Source organism: Molossus molossus, unplaced genomic scaffold (genome assembly GCF_014108415.1).
Source record: "Molossus molossus isolate mMolMol1 unplaced genomic scaffold, mMolMol1.p scaffold_m16_p_11, whole genome shotgun sequence".
Lineage (NCBI taxonomy): Eukaryota > Metazoa > Chordata > Mammalia > Chiroptera > Molossidae > Molossus > Molossus molossus.
Window position 1 is genome coordinate 102,867,281 of NW_023425346.1, and position 22,469 is coordinate 102,889,749.

Sequence of the window (22,469 nt, forward strand, 5' to 3'; positions counted from 1 at the left end):
GAATCGAACCAGTGACCTCTTGGTGCAGGGTTGACACTCAACCACTGAGTCACACCGGCCAGGCATGGTGCTATTTTAAAACTCGCTGAGCAAACACTGGGTGACTTAGATTCCCCGGGTCCTGGAACCTTTGCTCTCTCTGGTCAACCGGGCGGCCCCGCCTCCCAGCTCCGCCCTGACTCAGTCCTGGTGTCTCCCCCACAGCTGATCGACGTGTTCTTCTTCCTGTTCCTCTTCGCGGTGTGGATGATGGCCTTCGGCGTGGCGCGGCAAGGCATCCTGCGGCACAACGAGCACCGCTGGCGGTGGATCTTCCGCTCGGTCATCTATGAGCCCTACCTGGCCATGTTTGGCCAGGTGCCCAGTGACGTGGACGGTGAGCCTGGCTGGCCTGGGTGGGGCCAGTGGGGAGGAGGCTGCTGCTCAGAACCAGCCGCAGGGGCTCCTCGTTCTGACCCCCGGGGCTGTCTCGGAAGCACGTGGCCTGAGTTGGGCCAACCCCCGGGAGTGCACACCAACCCTCGAACCTTTGCTTTGCTCCCGAACGGAATTTCACTTCCGTCTTGCTGGCTGGTGCCCAACACCTCAGCCTGTGAGTTTTAAACTTTGAAAAAGTAGCGTTTCTCACATTTTCAGCAGCAAGGTGGCTGTGGAGCAAGGCTCGTGCGGTTAGGATTGCGTGTTGTGAGTCGTCCTCCCGCATGTAACTGGGCTCCGTTTATTTAGAAAGAGCGATGGTGGAGATTTCGCACGGAAACCGGAGTTCGAACATCCGACACGCTCCCGCTGCCAGCTGCGTTTGGAGGCGGCTGGTGGTGGGCAGGCGGCGCGGACTTGCCGCCCCGAGTTCACTCGAGCAGTGGGTGGGCGTGTGCAAGCTGCGTGGGTCGGAACGTGCTGTCTAAGGCACCTTTGCGATGCTGACAGCAGCCTGGGCCTGTCGCATCCTGTCCTGCCACAAGGAAATGATCTCAGTGCACTCCTGCCCCATTGGCCACGTTTATCCCCGGCCCCATTGGCCACGTTTCTCAGCTCCCTGCGTTTCCTTGGTCACCCTCACGGCCTCAGGCAGCTCTTTCCATCGGCGACGGAAAGGCACCCCGTTGTCCTCCTCCCATCTGCACACGGCACTCGCCATTTCCCATAGGGGGCGCTGTCTGTCCTCACGGCAGCCGCACCAGGGATTTCAGTCCCAGGGAGGCAGCTGTCACCCAGAGAGCAAGCGGCAGGCGAGTCCAGTCCTGCAGCCTCGTGCGTGCTGTGCACCCTGGGGAGCGACGGGCCCATCTGTCTCTCGGCACCAGGCGGCACCCCTCACTCACACTCAGACGAGGATGTCCAGCCCAGAGCAGCTGTCAGAGGGCCGGACCTGCCCGAGGCTCCTCTGCAAGTCCTCGGAACGTCCAGACGGAAGCTCTCCGTCCTCCCTCCCAGACTCAGACTCCCCAAAGCCCCCATCCTGCAGCCTGTCACCACTGTCCACACAGTGTGCAAATCGGGGGCCTCCGGGCCACGTCCTGGATGCCTCCTAGGGTTTCATCCCCTGTATCCACTTCATCAGTTAGTTTTGTTGGTTTTATCTCCTAACTGTCCTTGAAATCCAGCCACTTTTCCCATCCCCACCGCCGCCACCGGAGCCATCCTCATGGCCTGCCTGCTTGGTTTTCACTGGGCCACTCCCCTGCCCCTGTTTCCCTGCCGTCTGCCCTGCCAGAGTGATCCTCTGGTGCAGACCATCTCCTGTCACCCCTCTGCGTCGCTGTGAGCAGAGACAACAAGACCCCTCCTCCCTGGGAGGGCTGCTCAGTTCTGCACAGCGCACCCCGTGCATGTCCTTCTGAGCGCTTCTCACGACCGGGAGTGGAGCTTGTGTGGTGGCCTCTCTGCCTTTCCAAAGAGGCTGGCAGCTCCCTGAGGGCCAGGCCACGTCTGCCTCACCCTCCCTCCGATCTGCGGTCCCAGCGACGCCCTGGCTCCTACCAGCTGCGTCGCAAACCTTAGTGGGCGATGGACACGTCCTGAGCCTTACACCTCGTTTGAGTGAAGGACCTCGGTACAGTGCCCAACACATCGTGTGGCCGTCATCTTGTGTCCCCTGGGTGGCCCAGCACTGCCCCTGCAGGGGTCCTCACGTGGCCTTTTGGTCTCCACCACTCAGGTACCACGTACGACTTCTCCCACTGCACAGTCACTGGGAACGAGTCCAAGCCGCTGTGCGTGGAGCTGGACGAGCACAACCTGCCGCGGTTCCCCGAGTGGATCACCATCCCCCTGGTGTGTATCTACATGCTGTCCACCAACATCCTGCTGGTCAACCTGCTGGTCGCCATGTTCGGGTGCGTGCCCCGTCGGGCCTGCATGGGGGCCTGTGCCTCGCGGGAAGGGGGGCGGAGCCACTGGAGCAGAGCAGTGGAGGCCACCCTCGGGGGGGTTATGGAAGCCTTTAGGGGACAGGTTGTCTGAAGGGGGTGAGGCCCTAAAGGGACTCTATTGAAAACACAGTGTCCCTATTAGCTGTGCCAGAAGTTCATGTGACACCAAAGACCAGCACCTGTCACGCTCCGGTTCGTTCAGGCCCGCGGGTTTAGCATCCATTTGGTAATCTCCCCGAGCCCAGGACGCTGGCATGTCGGGGACAGTGCAGTCCAGCCAGTCTCCAGGGTTCGTTCTCTGTGGACTCGGGTATAGACTCTAGGGCTTTAAGGACTCGGCCTTTATTTATTTGCTGCTTTAAGAATTTCCCTTTAAATGCAAATAAGAAGAGTTAGGAGAGTGCCTCTGCTTTGAGGCTGAGGCGTTATTCCATTATTGTGGGAGCTTAGCTGCTGGGTCTGTTTACTGAGACGCTCGCCGGTGATTGACGGGCCAGCACGGGAACTGCCGCGTGGACTCTTCTGTCTGTTCCGGGTCAGGGGCCTGGGCCGCGGACGTCCTGTGGCCGTTGGTCCCACGTGGACGTAAAGAGGGCATGTGCGACCCCCTCCCCGCCCCTACTGCTGGCCAGGGAGGGACCGAGGAATCCAGACGCCTGTGTGGTTCACAGGAAGCTAGACCGGCCGTGCGGCAGAGGGCCCCCAGGTCTGCGCTTGCAGGGCCAGGTGACAGGTGATGGGTGATCCTGTGTCCGCGTGCGGTCAGGGAGGGAGCACCAGTGCCCAACGTGAAGCAAGAGAGAGGAAGTGGGCTGCTTGGGGCCTGATTTATAGTGACAACATAGCCTGTCCCCTTCACGTCCAACACCGACAGTCCCCGCGAGACCCCACTAACGTGACCGCCACACAAACGAACAAGCAGGCCGACCGCGCCCAGGCCGCGGTCCCCGAGCTCCACCAACTCAGCAGACCTCAGTGGGGCCCGAGTGACGATCACTCAGAGCCACTGGCCCAAGTCTGTGTTGTGCCCACAGAAGCTGCTCTCGAGGCCCGTGGCACATCTGTGACCCATTCTCTGCACTACAGTCACGAATGGTCGTGCGTGGAGCCCGAGGGGCTGGGGCCCAGCCGGACATTTTCAGGTCGAGGACATGCTCAGCGTCTGTGGCCCTGGGCCACACTGCTGTTGGCCAGCCCGTGTCCATCTGAAGCTCGACCGCTGGTCCCCTCCCCACGAGGTACGGGCCGTTGAGCTGCACCCCACTGTCACCCCAGTCACTGCTTAGGGGTGACAGCTTGGGACATGCCTTCCCTCGGAGGCCTCCCAGACCAGCCCTGGTTAGACCGGAGCCTGCCTTTGTGAGCACCTGTCTGGGACCGTGAGAAGCGCTAGAGCGGCCCCTGCGGTCCTTGGGCGGAAAGGCCCAGAGGCAGGTTGTGATGGGTGTGGGTGCTGGGCTGGCTCTGCCCGCCGCCTGCCACGGCCCCGTGCTGTGACCCCCGTCTGGCGCCCCATCAAACATTTATGTACAGGCTTAATCATACATAACGGCAACCTACGGACCGTAACGTAAACGTACTTTTGGGAATTTTAACACAGTGTTAGCTGTCTGGATGGAGTTCCACAGGGCAGGAAGGGGACGTAGACGGCTGTGATCGTCCTGCATTACAGTGGTCGGCCACAGGCCCTGTGCGGCTGATCAGGGACCCGGGGGCGTCATCTCAGCGGAGGCCCGGCTCCCAGGCACCGCGCCCTGGAGTAAATCACCACCCCCCCGGCACTTCCGAAAAGGACGGGGCAAACATGCCCTGATCTGGGGTGATTTCTCAGAATAAAATATGTATTTTTAAATCTCAGGAATAATATATGTTCGTCATGAAGATTCAGAAAAGTAGAAAAAGAGAAAATAATCACCCGGTATAGCGGTGTGAGGGAGGCTATTGAGATGGGGTGAACGGAGGGAAAAGAGAGCAGATAGCTGTGGCAGGAGCCCCCGCTGGCGTTGGCCACCCTCTCCCGTCAGGCACTCCGGGTGCTCACGGTGTGACCTCATTTCATTGCTCTCACTTTGCGTGGGTGCCCTTCGGTCCTCGAAGGAGGAGCTAGACGGAGAGGTTAGGTCTGCTGCGGAGGGAGAGATGGCTTGGAAACAGTAATGCAATGTAAGGTAATATACTGTATATGATACAACATAATATAAATAAGGTAACATAATATAATAAAATAATATGATATATATAATGTAATGTAGTAGAATGTAACATAATAAAATATAATATATATAATGGAATGTAATATAATATAATAAATATAATTAGTATAATATAATGTGATATAATATATAATGTAATATACTATAATAAATATAGTAAATATGATAAACGTAATATAAATAATATAATATATAACATAACTAATGTAACATAACGTAGCATGTAAGCAGCATGGAAGGGCTATTACACACTGCGGTGCATGGAGAGCAGAGTGACTGACTGTGACGGGTGTTGGGGGTGGGGCAGCAGCACAGGGCACATTTTCCAGAGGACCCGAGGCCTGGGGCCCAGAGCCTGGCCGGGGACAATGGACAGCCGAGGACGGCAGCAGGGAGACAGGGACGAGGCTGTCTCAGGTCATGGTGCAGGAGCTGGACACTTCCTGTGGGCGAAGGAGATTTCGTGGTCTTGACACAGGCCTAGGGCAGCGTCTGAGCCGAGCGACTCTGATGGCAGCACACTGGACTGAGTTAGCGCTTCAGAAATCCCAGCACCAGTCTCTGGTGGTCTCTCACGGGTGGTTTTGAACTTGCTTTCTTTGATGCTGCGGAAGGAGACGAGACCCCGGGTGTGGCCCTTTGGGCCCGCGGGGGCATTGGGAGGGGGGAGAAGCCAGGCTCACCGCGGTCACGGCAGCGCGGGCTGCAGACTGTGGCTCGTGGGCCGGGCACTGCCATCCGGCCCTAGTTTCAGCGCCGACTCTTTCTTTGAGGATTTTTGCAGACGTATCATTCTGGTCTGTTGATCAAGCCTTCTATTTTGGTTTTTACTACCAAATGGCTTTAATTACTGCTTTAAAAAAAAATCATTTTTGCATCTGTTGTAGAAGTCCCTCTCATTATTCTTGTTCAAACTTTCCTGGCTTTTCTTGTCTATGTAACCAGATGGAGGACCTAAGCCTTGTCTCCCGAAATCCTTTTTCTTTCTCCTTAAACAAAAAATCTTGTGAATTTTATTGTGATGATATTAACTTTGTAGAATCATTTAGAGAAAGCTGGCATTAAAAAAAAAAATGATATCTCACCATTCAGAAAAAATAGTGTGAGTCTCCATTTAGTCAGTTACGTGCAAAACATACAAATTAGCTTCTCAGTGAAGTTGTATTCATATGGATCCAGATTTTTGTTACATTATTTTCCCCAGACATTGGTTGTGAGCAAGATACTTTTTCTTGTATATTTTTCAATAACCACTTTTTGACCCGTCGGAAGGCTGTTAAAATTTTCCTTATTTATTTCGGAACAAGCCTCCGTGCTGAGTTCTTTGTATTGTCCTTCCTTCTCCTTGTGTCCGGGAAGTGTCTTCCTTTTCCTTATTTCTCGAGCCCTGTTCTTCCCCTAATCAGAAATGGATGTTACATGTTGCCAGAAGACTCCAGCAACTGTTGAAATAATATTTTCCCCTCTGATGGCTGACGGGTTATGAAAAGGATGAATCATAGAAATGTTCTCAGTGTTCAGTCATCCTCTGTTCTCCGGTCACGGCATGTCACCCTTAGCGTACTGCTGGGCCTCTGCGTCCCGGACGTTTGTCAGCCCGGGGTGACATTTTCAGCGTCGGGATTTCTGAAAGCTTGTCTCTCTGAGGGGCCCCTGCTTCCTCCTGTCCTGCTGCGAGGGGGGTGCTCGTGTGGTGTTAGGACACAGAGCTCAGTGTTCACGGCACATTGGGGTGCTGTGAGCAAGGTGTCCCCGCGGATGCAGTCAGAGGGGACCTGGCAGGACTGCTGTCAGGGGAGGCACTTAGCCGGTCACTGGTTGGCAGGGAGACTGAGAAGCAGTGGGTCGGAGTGAGGGGCGGCCTGGATGGGAGCGATGCCCCCCACGCTTTGGGGTTGGCCTGCTGCGGGCTGTGTGCGTGCTGGCCCCGGAACGCACGGGAAGGGCAGCGAGTCCCGAGGGCCCCGGAGCTGTGTGAGCAGAGTTGGAAGCAGTGCTCCAGGGAACCCGCCTGCCGCTCTGGCCGAGTCTGTGCTGACTTGAAAGAACCGTCTGGAAGCTGCTGCCGTGCGGAGGTGGACCCTGTCTGAGCACACCTCCCACGGTCAGCCCTGGGAATGCGCTCTTGACGCGAAGCAGCTTTGGGTGTTAATGCGGGGTGATCCGTGAGCTCCCGCACCCGCAGGATGTGGACGAGGGTGTCCCCGTGTGCCCGAGAGGAGCTGCTCTGATCCACCGGCCTGAGGGCAGGGAAATGGAGCCCGACACGGGGCGTGGTGCAGCCGCCTGGTGGCCCGGGAGCCAAGGGAGCCCGATGCCTTCTGTGACAGGCACTGGCCAGGACACCGAGCCCGGGACGGGCGGCTTTTTCTGTGTGGGGGTCCTCACCGTGGCCAGGTGTGATTCACACAGTGATGTGGCGTTGTGCGTCCACTTCGAGCCTGCTCATCATAGAGTGTGTTTGCCCAAAACATAAAAATCAGTCATAAACATAATGTTCCGTGGGCGCCTCATGCGATCATATTGATTAACCATACCGTGTGAGGCATGTTTGTAGTGTGACAGGTTGCTGTTCTGTTCAGTTGGGGTGGGAGGTGGGGACAGCTGTTACCATGGCGCTGTGGCAGACAGCCATGTGTCACCACTGTCCTCAACGTGTCCTTAGTCCTGGGTGAACTTTCCACCCGTAAATCGCTGAGTCAGAGGGGTGAGCGTTTTTAAGGCCCTTGATAAATATGAGGGCACATTATTCCCAAGAGAGTCGACGCCTAGGGCCTCTTTGTGCCTGACATCACAATAGACTAGTGAAAAAGAGACTCCTTGAAAGGTTTTGAAATAAAAATAATTTCAGAGTTCATTCAACTTTTTTTTTTTGGCAACTGAAAAGAAACAAAACCTCAAACCCGGACACCATCCTGGCCCCGTTTGAATCCGAGAGCGCCTGGTGCTGAGCTCCGGCCTCAACACCAGTGTGGACTTTCTGTCCGGAACGGGGCTGTAGGGTCATGGTCGTAGCTCGCAGCCCGTGGCGCCGTGTGTGGCCGCGAGGGACGGGCTCGGGGGCTCAGGCCTGACCTTGTCTCCACCGCCAGCTACACCGTGGGCACCGTCCAGGAGAACAACGACCAGGTCTGGAAGTTCCAGCGGTACTTCCTGGTGCAGGAGTACTGCAGCCGCCTCAACATCCCCTTCCCGTTCGTGGTGCTGGCGTACTTCTACATGGTGGTGAGGAAGTGCTTCAAGTGCTGCTGCGAGGACCGCCCCACGGAGCCCCGGGCCTGCTGTGAGTGTCCCTGCGCCGGGGTCCCCGCCCCCGGAGCCGCAGGAGGGGCGCGTTCCGCCGCCTCCCCCTCACATCTGTCTGTCCCTAAAGCCCAGGAATCGACTGGGACCCCATCGTCCGTCTGCCGGGGCGGCCCTCTTCAGGGGAATCCCTTTGGGGCGGACGGGATCATAATGTCAGCCGTCCGTTGGACGGGATGTCGCTGCCCTTGGCCGCTGTGAGATCCGTTCTCCGGGAAACGTGAGCTCGAGTCCGGCAGGGCTCACGACCTCTCCGGTCACCCTTGAGGAATTAGAACGACTTGGTAACACAGTGAGCAGTTCCAGCTTAGAAATGGGAAGCTGTGTCCAATATGTTAACCAGCCCATCAGTCACCATTCGGAGGGGAGACTCCCCCGCGTGCTCACCTCCGCTCGGCTGGTTGTCAGGAAGGGGCCGTCGGCTTGGCCCTGCCCGTCTGACGCCCCCTCTCCCACTCGCCAGCTGCCCTGCTGACCCTCAGCACGGGGAGGGGGGAGGGGAAGGGGCAAGGAGTCCTTCACGGACGCAGTGGTCTTGGTCCAGGCGGTTCCGTGCTCAGGCCTCGCCCATGTTTGAGACGGATCCTTACTCCTGGGCTCCCAGCGGCCGCCTGGCTGCCCCCCTCACCCCAGCTCCTGGGTGTGGCAATGCTTTCCCCGGAGGCTGCTCCCCGAGCCCTGGTGTCCAGGTCCTTCTGCACACTCTCCCTGTTGGGGCCCCACTTCCTCCTGGAAGCAGGAGTCACCAGGGCTGCAGGTGAGTTTGCTCTGTCTCCTGTGGCCACCCAGCTCCTCGGACAAAATCCTGGCTGCAGGGGGGTCTCTCCCAGGCCCCTCCTTCCCCTGCTTGGGCTGGGCCTCTCGCCCTGGGACTCCCCCCACAAAATCCTGGCTACAGGGGGGTCTCTCCCAGGGCCCTCCCTTCCCCTGCTTGGCCTGGGCCTCTGGCCTTGGGACTCCCCCGACAAAATCCTGGCTACAGGGGGTCTCTCCCAGGCCCCTCCCTTCTCCTGCTTGGCCTGGGCCTCTCGCCCTGGGACTCCTGGTCACACCCCGGCCCCGCCCCTTTGCCTGCACCCCACTCTCCTTGGTGTCTCAGGCTGGCTCTGCCTGACACCTCAGTCCGGAGCCGCTGAGCCGTGTCTTCAAGATGCACAGACACGGCTCAACCGAGGGAAGCACGAAAGGGCTGTTTTTACTCCTCTGGAGATTTGGGGACAAAGGAAGAGATAGACGCAGCCTGTTCCCTTCACCCTCTAACCTCAGACCTGAGCTAGGGGACCCATCTCGGGGGGCTGTGGGGTGCAGCTTCGGGGACACTTCTCCATATGGCACAGCTCCAGGGCCCATGTACTCAGGGTCCGTGAACATCTTTTCTCTTAAAAATCAGAAGAAAAAGATGAGCTTCTAGTCCACAGAAAATATGTTGGAAATTATTTGTCTTTCTACCAACTCAGTCATAAAATATACATTTTTAAAAAATATGTTTTTCTTGATTTTTTTTAGGGAGAAAGAGAGAAAAACATCGACCTGAGAGAGAAACATTGATTGGCTGCCTCCTGCACGCCCCCCACTGGGGATCCAGCCCGCAACCCGGGCATGTGCCCTGACCGGGAATGGAACTGGGACCTCTCAGTCCACGGGACGATGCTCCATCCACCGAGCCACACCGGCCGGGCTCAGTCATAAAATACTTTAGATTTTTTTTCCAGAAAGGGCAAAAGTGCCGAGAGCCCAGGGTGAGACTTGTGTCCAGTGCCCAGGGTGTCCCTGTCTCAGCACTAAACATTCCGCATCCCGGACATCCAGTTAGGTGACCGGCTCGTTCCAGTTTGTCGGGGACTATCCCAGTTGGAAAACTGTAGGTCCTGCACCCCAGGGGCAGCTGGTCCCCTTCCGGGGCCCACGAAAGTCGTAAAGTGATGTGGTGTCCCGACAGATGTCAGCTGGTGACTCAGGCCGGACCCAGCCTTGGTCCCTGCGGGATTTCCTCTGTCTCCTTCCGCGGAACAAGCAGAGAAGGACCACTTCAGGTCTCTGAGCCGACCCGTTATATTTTATCGTGTAACGGACCACCCCAAAACCGGTTGCCTGAAACAGCTGCCGTTTATTTGCTCATGATTCTGTGGGCCCGACCTTGGTTGGGGCTCAGCTGGGGTGGCTGGTCTCTGCTCCTCCCTGCGTCTGTCACTTGGCAGGTGGCTGCGGGCTGGCTGGTCCCCACGTCCACATGCCCTCACACGTGTGCGGTTGGCTGGGCTCTCAGAGGGGACCTTCAGTGTCCCCCACTCATGTGTCCCCACGTGAAGGCTGGGTTCCCACACAAAGCAGGTCTGCATAGTCAGATGACATCACTTCTCCCATGTTCTGTTGGTCCAGGGCAGTCCCAGGCCCGCCCAGATCTAGCGAGTGGAGAGCAAGGCCCCGCCTCTCAGTGGCCAAGGATCAGGCTGGATGAGCCCATCCCCTGAGAGGGCCTCTCCTACCCAGCACTGGCCAATCCAAAGAAGGCGAGCTTGTCCCTGCCCTCCCCGCCCCCACTCGGCTCAAGTGAGCCCTGCTGGTGGGGGCAGCCGCCCGGCAGCTTAGTTTTCATGAACTCGCCTGCCATGTTAATTAGATCGGACACACCAGAAATGAAACGTTTCTCTAGCAAGACAGTTCTGAGCAGTCCAAAATGATCCCTGATGCCTTGAACAACCGGAAGTGAAAGTTTTAATACTCTGACAGCTACAATGTGTCTGTGCTGGGACATGCCCGGCACACAGGCTGACCCTGTGGACGTGTCTGTCCTTGTTTGCTGTGCCTTTCCTGAGTCTCCCCAAGCTTAGGAAAAGGACAGATCTTTTTTTTTTTTTAATCCTCACCCGAGGACATTTTTCCATTTTTTGTTCAGGTAGAGTGGGAGGGAGGGAGAGGAACAGAGAGAGAGGAGAGAGAAACATCGACGTGAAAGGAACACATCGAGTGGCTGCCACCCGCACGACCGACCAGGGCCGGGGACAAACTGCAACCGAGGTAGGTGCCCTTAGCGGGAACCAAAGCCGGGTCTCTCTGGACCGCAGGCCGACGCTCTAACCGCTGAGCCAAACCGGCCAGGGTGGAAAAGGACAGATCTTTAAGAAACAGCTTCATCTTCGTCCCTGCTGAGTGGCTTCTCCTTTGCCACTCTTCTGCTGTGGATGCGTTCCGTGAGTAATTTGAATAACCGCTACGTTTTCCTTCCTGTTCCTGAGCCCTTCCTTTCCGAGCAGGATCTGCGACAGACACGGTGTTAGAGACACGCACAAAGTCGTTTCCAGGAAAGGACCTTCAGCCGCGTGGGACAGAGATAGGTGCCCCGCTGTTTATGGCTGATTCCCTTAGTCTCGTCACTTATGTTCCAGACAGTCAGCAAGAGCCAATGAAAGGCTCTCATACGGTGTCCAAACAGAGGCTGCCCTCGCCCCACGCGGGGCTCGGAATCCCAGGGCACAGAGCGAAACTGAAAATGCGTTCACTGGGACGTGGGGGGCACGAACTTTACAGAGCGCACAGGGCACCACGAGAGCTACTGTGGACGCTTACACCCCAGACTGGAGTGAGTCAGGGAAGACTTCCTGGCAGAAGGGGATATTTGAGTTGAGACCCAGAGGACGAGCCGGAATTAGCCAGGCAAAGGGGCAGAGGCTGGGAGGAGGCCCCAGAGCGAGGCGCACTCAGGAAGAGGAGGGAGTTCGGAAGGGCAGAGGAGAGAACAGAGGGGTCCCTGGAGCGGAGGGCTGCAGAGGGACTAATGCAAGACCCTGGCCGTGTCCGCCCAGCCCCCGCCTCCTGTCCCCAGCCCACCATGTCACACCGTGGTCAGGCTGTCCTTGCCTCACGTTGGCTTTGCCAGGAGGAGACAGAGATTTCCCGCCTTGTTCATGCCTGTGCTCACTGTCCCCAGGTGTCAGGTGCCCAGTGGCTGACGGGCGCATGTGTGCTTCCCGCTGGTCTTACCTCTGTCGCACCTGCCGAGAGGTCGCCTCCCGCTGTCAGCGGATCCATGTTTCCTGTTGGGGGATTGTTCCTGTCGCTTCAGTGGAACCCAAATATTTAGACACTTCAGAAAGTAAAAATAGGAATTTTACTAACCTAAACGTAACCATTGGTGGCCATTAAGAAAAATGTAACACGCTAGGAACCACCATTGTGTGTGTGTGTGTGTGTGTGTGTGTGGCTCCCTAACTCCATAGAAAGGGAGGTGAGCGCTCACGAGCATGACCTCCAGGGCTGCCCCTGGAGCTGTGATCCCCTGAAGTCTGGTTTTCGGGGTGGAAATGTGCCACTGACCCCCAACTTGTGTCACAGGTTAAAGGGTCCTGGGAGGCAACTCTTTTAACAGCCACATTTCAAGACACTGACTGTCCCTTCTGGGGCGCCACCAGCTGCCCCACCTGTGCAGTCGCCTCTCTTCGTGAAGAGTGTTTCGACAGCTGGGACAGGCTGCTGCCTGTCTCCCCATCACTTTGCCTCGGAAGGCAGTGAGTCATTTCAAACCGAAAGAACGAAATGTCTGTGCATCAGGGACGGAGCTTGAGCTCTGGGCCTTGACGGTACTGAAGACCAGGCCCAGAGGCCAGAACCATCTCGGCCGCCCTGGAGCCGGGTCATGGATGAGTGTCTCTGGGACCCGGGGGAGGCTCAGGAGACAACCGAGGCAAATGCAAAGTAAATTTAGGAAATGAATCGCCAACCAGAGACTCTGGCAACACGCCCTCTATTTTTTCCTGACCGGTTCCAGAGAAAAACAAGTAGCTAAGAGGTGCAGGGAGGAAGAGCTGGGCTTCGCGTGACTCAGAAGCCATGTCTAACAGGTAGTGCTCTCTAGAAAAATCCAACAGCCAAGTGAGGCCGTGTGCCCCGTCACTAGTGGCCTTCTGGTTGGGGTGGGTCGGCGAGGGGTGCTGTGGGGTGAAGGCCCACTCTCCCAAGAGGCACGGCGCCCAGTCCACGTCCAGTAGAGCTGGGAAACTCGGTGTGAGTGAGAACAACCAGCCGGCTGAGGAGGCAGGCGGAATGCACCGCTCTCCCTCAACACTCACTGATGACGAGGCACAGCATGAACAGAAAAATGGAAACAAACCCCATTTGGCCAGCAAATGGTTGGGAACTTCAGCTTAGTGAGAAAACAGCTGGGTCAGAAATGCCCGGTCAGCCTGCACCTGCCTCCCTGTGGGCCCCTGGGAGAGGGATGCTCTCCCCAGGGGAGGAGCAGACGGTGTGAGCCGCAGACGTCCTCTGCAAACAGTTCTGCTCCCAGGAAGGGATGAAGGAGGCGGACGGGAGACCCCCGAGGGCAGGGTCTTTCTGCACAGGGCGCAGTGAGGCCGGAGGGAGGGAGCCCAGCCCAGGACTCACTGGAGACCTGTGGAGGCGGCTGGTCACCGCCCACGCATTTGTCCCTGCTTGGAGATCTCCAGTTCCAGAAACCGCAGCTCTGTGGTTGCCACAGCCTCTCCTGGTGATTCACTTCCCAAATCCCCTCGGCGTTTGCCTCCAGCGATGGGGAGTCATGGGATTTAAGCTTGAAATTGCTCTTCTTTGGAGGAAAACGCAAGGTTTTTCAAGTAACTTTCAGAAAAGGTAGAATCCAAACTTCCATTTTTGGTGACATAGTCAAGTAATTTAAAAAAATGTATGCTCCCCAGTAATTGTATTTTTATAAAAGTTATTGTTTTCCATGATTAAAAAGTAACCCATATTCATTAATAGAATGTTAGAAAAATATAGAAAAGCACAAACAAGAAAGAATCAAGGGTACACATAACCCACCATCAGAGAGAAATATTGTTAACCTACTGGAATTTATTCTCTCCTTCTTGTGTGGGTGTACGATAATTTGATTGATCTGTGCGTATACATTTATAATCGAATTTGTTCATTTAACTAATAATACCTCATGGCCATTTTCCTAATCCATCAATACAAATCTGCATGACAGTCTGGAATATCCCAACGCATCCGTGTACCATCGTTAATCTTACCAATCTCTTGTTGAACGTGTGTATTTTTCTACTCCTTTGGTATCACATAGTATTATGATAAACAGTTCTTCGCATTCATTCTGAGCAGATCAGTGATTTTTTTCCTTTGAGTTATTCTGGAAGAGAAATTTCTAGACAGAGTGTCGGTTTAAGTTTTCTGGCCTCGTCCGAGCCCCTGCTGGTCCCCCCCTCCGAGGCTGTCTCAGTTTCCAGGTTTTCCAGCCTGTGGGGAGCCCGCAGCCTCTGCCAAGCAGGACGCAGTCCTTCCTGGGACCCTGCCGCTCCCGGGCTGGGCGGGGGAAACGCCCTGTCCTGGTCGCCACCGCTTCCCGCCTGGTGGAGGAGCTGGGCCCTTTCCCTGGTCATCTGTCATTCCTGCTCCGGCCATCTGTCCGGAGCACCTCGTCCTTTGGGGTGGACTTCAGGGTCCTCCTCTCGGGCTTCTACGTACATTTCAGTGAGAGGAGACACCGGGATGACGTTGCTGGGAAACACGACGGGAGGCGATTCAGTCAGGGGTTATTTTCTAAAGCGAATACCTACCCTTTAAAAGTAAATCTGAAAAAAAAAAAAAAAATGAGGAAAAGAAATAGATCTGCGTTTGTGGAGGGTTTTCTTCAAACTGGCCACCTGCTGTCCTCGACCCCCGATGATTTCTTTTCAAATCCAGGAAGGTGACACAGTTCTCCCTAAGCGCGAACATGGCGAGGGACAACTTTACAAGCGAAAACGAGGCATGTTTGTTCCGCGTGGCGCCTGCGTTGACGCGAGGGCGGCGGGTGCCCGTGGCACCGACACCAGGTGCCACGCTGCTCTGTGCTGCTCGCTTGCCATCCGAACGGTGGTGGCACAGGCAGCTGAGCGCAGACCGCAGGCCCACTGCGAGCGCCGCCGGCTGCCCGGCCGTCCGGCTGTCCCGGGAGGAAAAGATGACACCTAGGGATTTCCCTGGAGGTCTGTGCCCAGGCGCCACCTCTCAGGAGGGTGGCAACGATGTCAGGCCTTATTCGCTTCTCCTTCGAAGTTCCTACCCCCGTCTTAGGTTGAGAGTCGGCAACCCAGCATAACTATTGAACAGAATAATCGGGGTAGCATTTTTGGTCATCAGAATGGAGCGGAGCACAGTGAAATGAGAACCCAGTTCACTAGCGAAATGATTGTGCTGAGCCACAAAATACAGAGCCGGGCTCTGGGTTGCCCACCATTTAGAATAAAGATCGCATTCCTATGTCATGCCGCAGAGAAGCTCATTACTATTCCGTCTCTTTGCTGCTGTCACTGGTGAGTAACATCAGTCTGGTCAGCCTGCCCAAGACGAACTGGACTCTCCTGGCGCCGACCTGGTGAAGTGCCCAGCGGGTGTTGAATCAGGGGCAAGGGGCCAATGAAGCAATCTGAATGTTTTCCTCTGTTTCATTATTCGAGGTTTCAAAAACGAAGACAACGAGACTCTGGCATGGGAGGGCGTCATGAAAGAAAACTACCTGGTCAAGATCAACACGAAAGTCAACGACACCTCAGAGGAGTATGTCCCTTTGTTTCTGCTCCCCATGGTGTACCCAGCCGGCAGGACGTAGGCAGCTGGTGCTCTGTAAGGAGAAGTCACAGCAGTAGCGCCTAAAGATACTGCCCAGGCGTTGGCGGATGACAAAAATGATGTGGGTGAGCCTTTCGGGAAGGGCCCAAACCTCCAGCCGGCCATCTCCGTGGTCCCTCAGGCCCTGGGGAGACAGAGGTATTTGGAGCCTGCAGGGGCGGGACCCTGGAGCCAGGTGGCAAGAACATAGGTTCTTCTGCAGAGGAAGGTTCCAGGAAGCCCCTCAGGTAACGGGCAGCGGGCATCACCCAGCAGGTGCCACAATGCATCTCTGTGACGAAGGGGTAGGGACGTTAGCATACGCAGAACCCCTTGGTGGCTGTGGCGCCGACCCCCTGCGAAGTCCTGAGCATCCTTTATGGGTCCCAGGGAGCAGTCACAAACACCCATAGCACCGCTGAGCCGCTGAGCCCACAGCTGGTGCACGCGCTCCGCAGGGCACCGGGAGCGTGCCTTCCCGATGGTGCGGCCAGAGGTCACAGACACTGGGCGCCGCAGACGCCCGACTTCGCTCCGACACAAATGAGTAAACGTGAGCAGCGCGTGGACCCCCGCGAGAGCTTCAGCACAGCTGTGGGGGGCACGAGACACGTGCTCGTTCTGAGTAGCAAAGTGGACGCCCCGAGCTTTCTCCTTTCCCCGCTCTGAGCCCCTGGTTTTGGGTGGGGGTCCTTACGGGTCACCGTCCGCCACCCCATCCGCACGGGCAGCATCTGTTTGCTGTGCTTCCAACTGGGGTGAGAGTGGAGTCTGCTCTGTGGGGGTTAGGAAGAAAGTGAGAACAGGTAACTGCAGGTGACGTTGGTTTAGTTGGAAATGAAAACAATCTGTAGTTTGTTCTTTGAAAGACTGAAAAATGGAACCCAATAGCTTAATCTTTCCCCCCCTCTCTCTCTCCCGCCCGCTCCCTGAAGAATGAGGCATCGGTTTAGACAGCTGGACACGAAGGTATGGTTTGTTTATAGTTTGAGAAATACTGTTTCCATCTCTGTTGTCTCTGAGTTTTCAGCTAGAGGCCAGTGGCTACGGCCCAACGTGAAAGAAATGTGTTAGTTAACAAACAGATGTTCTCTTCCATCCTGGGCATTCCTCGTCACTGCGTACGCTCTGGGGGCACAGCAGGACTGCTTCCAGATGCCCCCCCCCCCAGGGCCCTGAAGCCCGTTTCCGTGCTCTCCACCTTCTCACCTGTCTAACCCAGGACCGCTGTCTTTCTGGGCTGCAGAGGCAGGTGTAAGATGCTGGCAGTCACGGGAGCCCCAGAGAGGCCCAGAAGAGAGGTGGGGGTGCCTGGGAGCCTCTGCGCTGGGCTTTGGTGTCGCTCTGACTTGTTCCCTATTCCATCTGAAGGGCCCTGCGGGTGCAGGAACACACATGTGAACGTGTGTCTAGGGAGAGCAGGAGGGACCTGCAGATGTCCTCCCACCAGGGCCTGTGGGTCTGCGGATCGAAGCGGCCCCGGGCAGCCTGGACTCCGGTGGGGGAGGACAAGCCACTGCTGGGTTTGGGAGCCGCACGCGTGCCCAGGAGGAAGGACCTGGCGGCGGCGGTCCTCGGAGACACGTATCACACAGTCGAGTATCTCGTGATGGCTACTCTCATTCTGATGTGCTGTTGTTGCCCATTTATGATTGAGGGGCCGGAAGACTGTGATTAGAGTCTAGTACCGTGCACCAGCGATCTTGCTAGGATGTGTGTCACGATCACAACAGCAGAGGGGGAGGAAACATGCTAGGTATTTTTAGTTTTAAATATACGTATTTATTATTTAGAGAGAGAGGAAGGGAGAGAGATAGAAACATGATGAGAGAGAAACATTGATCGGCTGCCTCCTGCACGCCCCCCACTGGAGACTGAGCCTGAAACCTGGGCATGTGCCCTGACCATCTAGAACGGGTGACCTCTTGGTGCACGGGAGGACACTCAGTCCACTGAGCCACACTAGCTGGGCAAACACAGGATACTTTCAAAGAGCAGAAAAAAAATGTATAGACTATTAAGAGAATGTATGAAAGGAGCAATAAGGGATGATTGTATTCGAAAATTATTTCTATTAGACATATGCAATATGTCATATACAGAAAACCTTATATGGTATATTCGCCTTTCCACACTACGTATTTATATTTAAATATATTGTCTGCTGCTTCTCTGCCCACACCACATACATGACATTTACTGAGCCCCGCCACGTGCCAGGGCGCGGTGCCGTCGAAGCACACCTGGCCCCTGGGTGTCTCCCCGGACCCTCTGCCCAGATTTGGGTGCAGAAGTGCTTCCAGCCGAACGGGCAGGACCCTGCTGCAGGGACGCCGTTCCCCGCAACACGTCCCCGCAGTTCTCCGCGTCTCACGCCCCCGCAGTTCTCCGCGTCTCACGCCCCCGCAGTTCTCCGCGTCTCACGCCCCCGCAGTTCTCCGCGTCTCACGCCCCCGCAGTTCTCCGCGTCTCACGCCCCCGCAGTTCTCCGCGTCTCACGCCCCCGCAGTTCTCCGCGTCTCACGCTCCCGCAGTCCTCTGCATCAGGCCCCCGCAGTTCTCCGCATCTCACGCTCCCGCAGTCCTCTGCATCAGGCCCCCGCAGTTCTCCGCATCTCACGCTCCCGCAGTCCTCTGCATCAGGCTCCCGCAGTTCTCCGCATCTCACGCTCCCGCAGTTCTCCGCATCGCGCTCCCGCAGTCCTCCGCGTCTCGCGCTCCCTTAGTCCTCCGCATCGCGCTCCCGCAGTCCTCCGCGTCTCACGCTCCCGCAGTCCTCCGCGTCTCACGCTCCCGCAGTCCTCCGCGTCTCACGCTCCCGCAGTCCTCCGCGTCGCGCTCCGGCAGTCCTCCGCGTCACGCTCCTCAGTCCTCCGTATCATCGCTCCGCAGTACTCCGAGTCTCGCGCTCCCTTAGTTCCTCCGCACGCGCTTCCAGCGTCCTCCGAGTCTCCCGCTCCCGCAGTCTCTCCGGTCTTCACGCTCCCGCAGGCTCTGCATCGCCCCGTCAGTGCGGCCCCGCAGTTCTCCGCATCTCACACCCCACAGTCCTCTGCATCAGGCCCCCGCAGTTCTCCGCATCTCACGCTCCCGCAGTCCTCTGCATCAGGCCCCCGCAGTCCTCTGCATCAGGCCCCCGCAGTCCTCTGCATCTCACGCTCCCGCAGTTCTACGCATCTCACGCTCCCGCAGTCCTCTGCATCAGGTCCCCGCAGTTCTCTGCATCAGGCCCCCCGCAGTCCTCTGCATCAGGCCCCCGCAGTTCTCCGCATCTCACGCTCCCGCAGTACTCTGCATCAGGCCCCCGCAGTTCTCCGCATCTCACGCTCCCGCAGTCCTCTGCATCAGGCCCCCGCAGTTCTCCGCATCTCACACTCCCACAGTCCTCTGCATCAGGCCCCCGCAGTTCTCCGCATCTCACACTCCCACAGTCCTCTGCATCAGGCCCCCGCAGTTCTCCGCATCTCACACTCCCACAGTCCTCTGCATCAGGCCCCCGCAGTCCTCTGCATCAGGCCCCCGCAGTTCTCCGCATCTCACGCTCCCGCAGTCCTCTGCATCAGGCCCCCGCAGTCCTCTGCATCAGGCCCCCGCAGTCCTCTGCATCTCACGCTCCCGCAGTTCTCCGCATCTCACGCTCCCGCAGTCCTCTGCATCAGGCCCCCGCAGTTCTCCGCATCTCACGCTCCCGCAGTCCTCTGCATCAGGCCCCCGCAGTTCTCCGCATCTCACGCTCCCACAGTCCTCTGCATCAGGCCCCCGCAGTTCTCCGCATCTCACGCTCCCGCAGTCCTCTGCATCAGGTCCCCGCAGTTCTCTGCATCAGGCCCCCGCAGTCCTCTGCATCAGGCCCCCGCAGTTCTCCGCATCTCACGCTCCCGCAGTACTCTGCATCAGGCCCCCGCAGTTCTCCGCATCTCACGCTCCCGCAGTCCTCTGCATCAGGCCCCCGCAGTTCTCCGCATCTCACACTCCCACAGTCCTCTGCATCAGGCCCCCGCAGTTCTCCGCATCTCACACTCCCACAGTCCTCTGCATCAGGCCCCCGCAGTTCTCCGCATCTCACACTCCCACAGTCCTCTGCATCAGGCCCCCCGCAGTCCTCTGCATCAGGCCCCCGCAGTTCTCCGCATCTCACGCTCCCGCAGTCCTCTGCATCAGGCCCCCGCAGTCCTCTGCATCTCACGCTCCCGCAGTCCTCTGCATCAGGCCCCCGCAGTTCGCATCTCATGCTCCCGCAGTCCTCTGCATCAGGCCCCCGCAGTTCTCCGCTTCTCACGCTCCCGCAGTCCTCTGCATCAGGCCCCCGCAGTTCTCCGCATCTCACGCTCCCGCAGTCCTCTGCATCAGGCCCCCGCAGTCCTCTGCATCAGGCCCCCGCAGTCCTCTGCATCAGGCCCCCGCAGTTCTCCGCTTCTCACGCTCCCGCAGTCCTCTGCATCAGGCCCCCGCAGTTCTCCGCATCTCACGCTCCCGCAGTCCTCTGCATCAGGCCCCCGCAGTCCTCTGCATCTCACGCTCCCGCAGTCCTCTGCATCAGGCTCCCGCAGTTCTCCGCATCTCACACTCCCGCAGTCCTCTGCATCAGGCTCCCGCAGTCCTCTGCATCAGGCCCCCGCAGTTCTCTGCATCTCACACTCCCACAGTCCTCTGCATCAGCCCCCCGCAGTTCTCCGCATCTCACACTCCCGCAGTCCCTCTGCAATCAGGCCCCGCAGTCCTCTGCATCGGCCCCCGCAGTTCTCCGCATCTCACGCTCCCACCGTCCTCTGCATCAGCCCCCGCAGTTCTCCGCATCTCACACTCCCACAGTCCTCTGCATCAGGCCCCCGCAGTTTCTCCGCATCTCACGCTCCCGCAGTCCTCTGCAGTCAGGACCCCCGCAGTTCTCCGCAGCTCACGCCTCCCGCAATCCCGCATGCATCACGGCCCCCGCAGTTCTCCGCATCTCACGCTCCCGCAGTCCTCTGCATCAGGCCCCCGCAGTCCTCCGCATTCAAGCCCCCGCAGTTCTCCGCATCTCACGCTCTCCGCAGGTCCTCTGCATCAGCCCCCGCAGTCTCTGCATCAGGCCCCCGCAGTTCTCCGCATCTCACGCTCCCGCAGTCCCTCTGCATCAGGCCCCCGCAGTTCTCCGCATCTGCACACTCCCACAGTCCTCTGCATCAGGCCCCCGCAGTCCTCTGCATCAGGCCCCCCGCAGTTCTCCGATCTCACGCTCCCGCAGTCCTCTGCACTCGGCCCCCGCAGTCCTCCGCATCAAGCCCCCGCAGTTCTCCGCATCTCACGCTCCCGCAGTCAGCTCTGCATCAGGCCCCCGCAGTTCTCTGGCATCAAGCCCCGCGAGTTCTCCGCATCTCACGCTCCCGCAGGCCTATGCAATCAGGCCCCCGCAGTCTCTCCGCATCTCACACTCCCACAGTCCTCTGCATCAGGCCCCCGCAGTCCTCTGCATCAGGCCCCCCCGCAGTTCTCCGCATCTCACGCTCCCGCAGCTCCTCCTTGCTCAGGCCCCCGCAAGTCCTCCGCATCATAGCCCCCGCAGTTCTCCGTCTCACGCTCCCGCAGTCCTCTGACTTCAGGCCCCCGCCGTCTTCCGCATCTCCCGCTCCCGCAGTCCTCTGCATCAGGCCCCCCGCAGTCTCTCCGCATCTCGCCCTCCGCGTTCTCCGCATCTAGTCCCCGCAGTCCTCTGCATCACGGCTCCCGCATGTTCTCCGAATCTCCCCCCGCAGTCCTCTGCATCAGGCCCCCGCAGTTCTCTGCATCAGGCCCCCGCAGTTCTCCGCATCTCACGCTCCGCGTCCTCTGCATCAGGCCCCCGCCGTTCTCCGCATCTCACGCTCCGCGCCATCCTCTGCATCAGGCCCCGCCAGTTCTCCGCATCCTCACGCTCCTCAGTTCCTCTGCATCAGGCCCCCGCAGTCCTCTGCATCATGCCCCGCAGTTCTCCGCATTCTCACGCTCCCGCCAGTCCTCTGCATCAGGCCCCCGCAGTTCTCTGCATCAGGCCCCCGCAGTTCTCTGCATCTCACGCTCCCCAGTTCTCTGCATCAGGCCCCCGCAGTTCTCCCCGCATCTCACACTCCCGAGTCCTCTGCATCCTGCCCCCGCAGTCCTCGCATCAGGCCCCCGCAGTTCTCCGCATCTCAGGCTCCCGCATCCTCTGCATCAGGCCCCGCAGTCTCGCATCAATGCCCCCGCAGTTCTCCGCATCTCACGCTCCCTGCAGTCATCTGCATCAGGCCCCGCATTTCCTCCGCATCTCACGCTCCCGCAGTCCTCTGCATCAGGCCCCGCAGTTTCTCCGCATCTCACGCTCCCGCAGTCCTCTGCATCAGGCCCCCGCAGTTCTCCGCATCTCATGCTCCCGCAGTCCTCTGCATCAGGCCCCCGCAGTTCTCCGCATCTCACGCTCCCACAGTCCTCTTGCATCGGCCCCCGCAGTTCTCGCCGATCTCACGCTCCCGCAGTCCTCTGCATCAGGTCCCCGCATTTCTCTGCATCAGGCCCCCGCAGTCCTCTGCATCAGGCCCCCGCAGTTCTCCGCACTCTCACGCTCCCCGCAGGTCCTCTGCATCAGGCCCCCGCAGTTCTCCGCATCTCACACTCCCACAGTCCTCTGCATCAGGCCCCCGCAGTTCTCCGCATCTCACACTCCCACAGTCCTCTGCATCAGGCCCCCGCAGTTCTCCGCATCTCACACTCCCACAGTCCTCTGCATCAGGCCCCCGCAGTCCTCTGCATCAGGCCCCCGCAGTTCTCCGCATCTCACGCTCCCGCCGTCCTCTGCATCAGGCCCCCGCAGTTCTCCGCATCTCACACTCCCACAGTCCTCTGCATCAGGCCCCCCGCAGTTCTCCGCATCTCACGCTCCCGCAGTCCTCTGCATCAGGCCCCCGCAGTTCTCCGCATCTCACGCTCCCGCAGTCCTCTGCATCAGGCCCCCGCAGTCCTCCGCATCAAGCCCCCGCAGTTCTCCGCATCTCACGCTCCC

General features: G+C 58.2%; 1 protein-coding gene across 1 annotated transcript in view; it reads left to right on the forward strand.

The window, feature by feature from the left end:
- The window catches only part of TRPM8 (transient receptor potential cation channel subfamily M member 8), a 79,716-nt gene that overhangs the window by 47,242 nt on the left and 10,005 nt on the right, over nt 1-22,469 (forward strand). The window contains exons 19-23 of the mRNA XM_036253366.1: nt 205-376; nt 2,159-2,336; nt 7,678-7,868; nt 15,322-15,421; nt 16,408-16,441. Of these exons, the coding sequence (XP_036109259.1) occupies nt 205-376; nt 2,159-2,336; nt 7,678-7,868; nt 15,322-15,421; nt 16,408-16,441 (675 nt within the window). The remainder of the gene's footprint in view (nt 1-204; nt 377-2,158; nt 2,337-7,677; nt 7,869-15,321; nt 15,422-16,407; nt 16,442-22,469) is intronic.